Below are 4,848 nucleotides of genomic sequence, written 5' to 3' on the forward strand. Positions count from 1 at the left end.
ATAGGTTGCCTTCAGGCCCAGGCCGCCCTTGAAAAAGAGATCTGAGATCTCAATGGGATTTGCCTGGTAAAATAACAGTAAATAAAAAAAAAAAATAAAAAAATAAAAGTGATTCCATTCATTTTTTCCCCAGAAATGAGTGATTCCATATTTCCCTCCCTGTGCTTGGTCATTAAAAGTAACATTCACTGACTTCCACAATGTTTTCTTTACATTTCTTTGAGTGTTCCTGAAAGCCAACAAAGTTACACTTTGGAATGACCTTATTATTGTATCATGTTTTTCATCTGAGTTTATTTTACAGAATGAAATGTCTGAATGAGTGCTCATCCAAGACTGGTGATTCCATACTTTTTGCCAGGGSTTGTATTTCTAAATTAAAGCTCACCAGTTGAAGACATCAGAACATTCTGCTTTTAAACTGTGACATTTCAATCTTTAAGGGCTTCAGATCTGTAGTTAATAAACTCATTTAAAGGTTCCACTTGTTTTGCCATAAACATAACTTAAAAAAACTAAAAAAAAAAATGTGATCACCTTTTTTTTAAAGTGTCAAGATAATTAAAAAGAAATGATCTAATGAAGTTGTGTAAAAAAATCTAAGCTTAAATTAAATCAGAGATCAGCAGCAAACACACAACCAGTTGTCTTAAAAATAAAATTATCTGGTGCTTTTAGTGGTCCAGTCAAAGTCCAGACCTCAGCCTGTCTGAAAAACTTGGGCAAAACTTTTAGAATAATAAATAAATGTGGACCAAAACTCTTCCACAACCATGAGAGACGTTTAAGCTCTTCCTGGAGAAGATTAGTTGAAGTGGGTGCTGCTGAAGTTGCTTCTGCAGGCTTGTTCTTAGGTTTTCACTCACTTCCTCTGAAGTGTGATATATACCACATGATTATATTGTTGTGGTATATACCACATCATTTTATTGTTGTTCAGTTAGACGTGAACACTCAAACTTAATACTGTGGCTGTAAATGGCTGCTGCTTCTGTGGAAAGCTGCTCTGAAAGGCAGAGAAACTCTCTCTCCACCATCTAACTCTTACCCATGGTTGGGTTGTGGAGGCAAAAGGTCCAGGAGAGGAACCCAGGTACCCCTCTCCCCAGCGACACTTCCCAGCTCCTCCAAGGGTATGGRTGTCCAATCCTGGTCTCTGAGGGTCTCTATCCTGCAGATTTTACTTGTTTCCCTGCTGCAACACACCTGATCCTGAGATTGAGTTACCTGTTCAAGTTCTGCAGAAGCCCTTTAACCACACGCTCATTCAAACCAGTTGTGTTGAAGTGGAGAAACTTCTGTAATATGAATATAAGAGGCCTCAGGGCAGACCCCTCTTCCCAGTGGGACATGCTTGGAAAACCTCCAAAAGGAGGCGTCCAAATCAGATGCCTGAACCACCTCAACTGAGTCCGTGTGATGCAGAGGAGCAGCGGCTCCTCCGGATGATGGAGTACCTCATCTTGTCTCTAAAGGGCTCGACACACTGGAGGCTGGATCCGGCCACTCTACAGAGGAAGCTCATTTCGGCCGCTTGTGTCCAGGATCTTGTTCTTTTGCTCATGACCCACACCTTMTGACCACATGTGAGGGTTGGAACATAGAAGGAGCTGTGAATGAAGAGCGTTGCCTTACCAAAGCAATGAGCTGCTGGAAATACCTTCATCAATAGGCACAAAAAATGTACAGAYGGTCACCTTCAGGCCCAGGCCRCCCTTGCAAAAGAGACTTGTGATCTCAGTGGGATTTGCCTGGTTAAATAATGGTAAAATAAAAATAAAYAAATGCTGCTTAAARGGTCTTATCAATGTTAATGAGAAAAGAGAAAAAAACATGGTAAATGAAAAGTAACTGCATCGGGTTTGTTCTGCAACAAGTGAAGTCTTTCAAACTGATAGGAATTGCAGTACTTTAAACAGGATTTAATTTGATTCTTAATCCTAGTTAGTTCATTTTTTTGAGTGTGTTGCTCTCTGTATATTTCCTCTGTAAAGATGTGTCTGCAGATGTAGCAATGAAGAAAAGTGGGTTTTTTTTCTGCTGCTGACTAGAATTTCTGATCCTGTGATCAGCGTCCATGTGATGTACGGCACAGATTATTTCACGCGCAGCAGCGGCACAGAAAGTTCATGAGCTGCACGGTCTGTTTTAACAGGATTAGCTCGTTGACTGGGTTGAATCAGCTGAATGCTGGTTTGAACACTTCACGTAACGTGCTCATAAAGACTGAAGAAATGGAGTGGACTCCAGACGAAGAACGAAGGTAAATCGTCTAATCTGACGTAAACCTGCAGCTTTAAAATGTCCAAATGTTCAAATTCATTTCATGTAATAAATGACTAAATCTGAGATCTGCATTTAAAGGGGCCGATTTATTTAATTTTAATTTGTATAGGTCCTTCTTGGCTATTTGCCTTGTTCATGTTAAGGTGATGTTTAACTTTTTCTTTATAAAGTGTCCCTAACAATTCAAAGTGAACTTCTGTCTCTTGTAAGATATTACTCGTATATAGCTCTTTAAACTATCTCAGCTAAGTTTATTCTGACCAGATCAATAATTTAACCGCTGGTCCAAGACTAAAGTAAGTTGCTGCCATCTTAAAACTTCAGTTTGAAAAAATCACCACAAATCTTCATTGGTTCTTCATCTTCATCTCCTGCTGCCTATCCATAGTCAGGTCGCAGAGACAACAGAAACCCATTGACACTCTGCAGCTCCTCCAGGGGGACCCCAAGGCCTTCCAAGACCAGAGAMGRTGCAYRGTCCCTCASCGAGTTCTGAGTCTGCCCCAGGGCTTGTTCCCTGTGGGACRTGCCCAAAAACCTCTAAAGGGAGGCGTCCAGGAGCCTGATCTGATGTGTTAACAACCTCAACTGACTCCTCTCAGTGTGGAGGTCAGGCTTTCACAGGAGTCTACTCCATGGGTCTGAGGTAATGAAAGGTGTGTGATRACGAATGTTGAACAACTACGTGACCACGTGTCAACGGTTGGATCCTACAGCAGCTGAAACAARCTCTCAGATCTTCCTCTTCTGTAAATGGGAACCATCATCCGGCCCAAGTGACAATGAAGAAAATCCAGAGCCCTCTGTATCTCAGGTCTAATCTCGTCTACTTTTGGCAGCCTGCCCCCCAAGGAGCTTTTTGACTAACTTGGTAACTTCTGCCATGGTACTGGACTTGTCTTCCACAGAGTCTTCACAGTCTGCCTCCTTTAATGAGAGTGCTTCTTTCTCCACTCAACATCATCTTCAGTCCAGGTCGGCAGTTTCTAATTCAAACCAAACGGACTGACATGGGGGCTCGCTTTCCTTTTCTGAGTCGCTGAGTGGTTTGCTAGGRCCTCCCATGGCCTCCCCAAATTCATCCCAAGTTTTTGCATCTGCCACCATTGAAGCAGCAGTCCTACTGGCCACTTGGTACCCCTGTCTGTGTCTCCTACAGCACATCCCACCATTGTCCAAGTGTTGTTTAACATACAGTATTTAGGTTGAACAGTGTTTTGTTAATTACCAAATGTATATCAGTTAMTGAAAATCCCCGGAGGCCTTGTTGCCTCTTCAACATTGTTCTTAATGAACAGCTGATTTGCTTCCTGACAAGTTCAGGTTTGGGAAAAAAAAGTGCAAATAATGTTTTTCTTGTTCTCTACCTGTCTTTGCTGCTGGAATCCAACAGTGTAATCAATGAAACTCTTTATTTTATGAAGAGAATCCGCAGGATTTTTTTTTTCATGTCGTGTATTATTTTGTTTCGTTTGTTTGGAAGTATCAACTTCCTGAAAGTTTCCCTTCCTTTTATTTTTTAAATGTGTTTTATCTCCTCAGGTCAAAGGCCGGACTGCTCGCTGTGTCCTCTGTGTCTCCAGACGTCCTCACTTGACTCTTGGCCTGGATTACTGTTCCCAGAATCCAGGATGTCCAAGTCGGCCCTCCTGAAGGTGATCCTCCTGGGGGATGGCGGCGTGGGCAAGTCGTCACTCATGAACCGCTACGTCAGCAACAAGTTCGACTCGCACCTCTTCCACACAATCGGCGTGGAGTTCCTCAACAAGGAGCTGGAGGTGGACGGCCACCGCGTCACCCTGCAGATCTGGGACACGGCGGGACAGGAGCGCTTCCGCAGCCTCCGCACGCCGTTCTACCGCGGCTCGGACTGCTGCCTGCTCACCTTCAGCCTGGATGATGGACAGAGCTTCCAGAACATGGCCAACTGGAAGAAAGAGTTCTCTTACTACGCTGATGTAAAGGACCCCGACAGCTTCCCGTTCGTGGTGCTGGGAAACAAACTGGACGTTCCCGGGCGGCAGGTGTCGGGGGAGGATGCCAAGCAGTGGTGTCGGGAAAACGGCGGGCTCCCGTACTTCGAGACGAGCGCCAAGGACGCCACGAACGTAGCGTCGGCCTTCGAGGAGGCGGTGCGTCGCGTCCTGGCGTCGGACGACAGAGACGGTCACCTCGTCAACACCGACACGGTAGACTTACAGGAGAGTCGCCACAGACCCGGCTGCTGCTGAGCCGAGCGCTGGGTGTCAACTAGGGCTGTGTATTGGCAAGAATTTGGCGATACGATACATATCATGACAGAGGGGTCACGATACGATATATCCCGATATATTGCAAAACTGTAAGCAAGGTGAAATATTGCGATATACTGTATTGCGATTTTTTTGGTCCAAAAATTCTATTAAATAAAAACCTCTTACTGGAACAAAAACAAAGAAAAACCAAAATTCATTGTCTCAGACAATTCTATTACATAGACATGCGCTAGCCTTCTGTAACATGAAGGTTGACTACAGTTGGAAAAAAGAGCGCAAGAGACACTTAATTTGTCTTAAAATACAG

General features: G+C 43.9%; 1 protein-coding gene across 1 annotated transcript; it reads left to right on the forward strand.

Annotated features, from left to right (window-relative positions):
* Nucleotides 1-957: 957 nt before the first annotated feature.
* On the forward strand, nucleotides 958-4,609 carry LOC106525726 (ras-related protein Rab-9A). Its single transcript, XM_014020053.1, has 2 exons — nucleotides 958-2,263; nucleotides 3,829-4,609. The coding sequence occupies exon 2, from the start codon at nucleotides 3,918-3,920 to the stop codon at nucleotides 4,515-4,517; it is 600 nt and encodes a 199-aa protein (XP_013875507.1). The 5' UTR covers nucleotides 958-2,263; nucleotides 3,829-3,917; the 3' UTR covers nucleotides 4,518-4,609.
* Nucleotides 4,610-4,848: the final 239 nt, after the last annotated feature.

This window comes from Austrofundulus limnaeus, unplaced genomic scaffold (assembly GCF_001266775.1).
Source record: "Austrofundulus limnaeus strain Quisiro unplaced genomic scaffold, Austrofundulus_limnaeus-1.0 Scaffold238, whole genome shotgun sequence".
In the NCBI taxonomy this organism is placed as follows: Eukaryota; Metazoa; Chordata; class Actinopteri; order Cyprinodontiformes; family Rivulidae; genus Austrofundulus; species Austrofundulus limnaeus.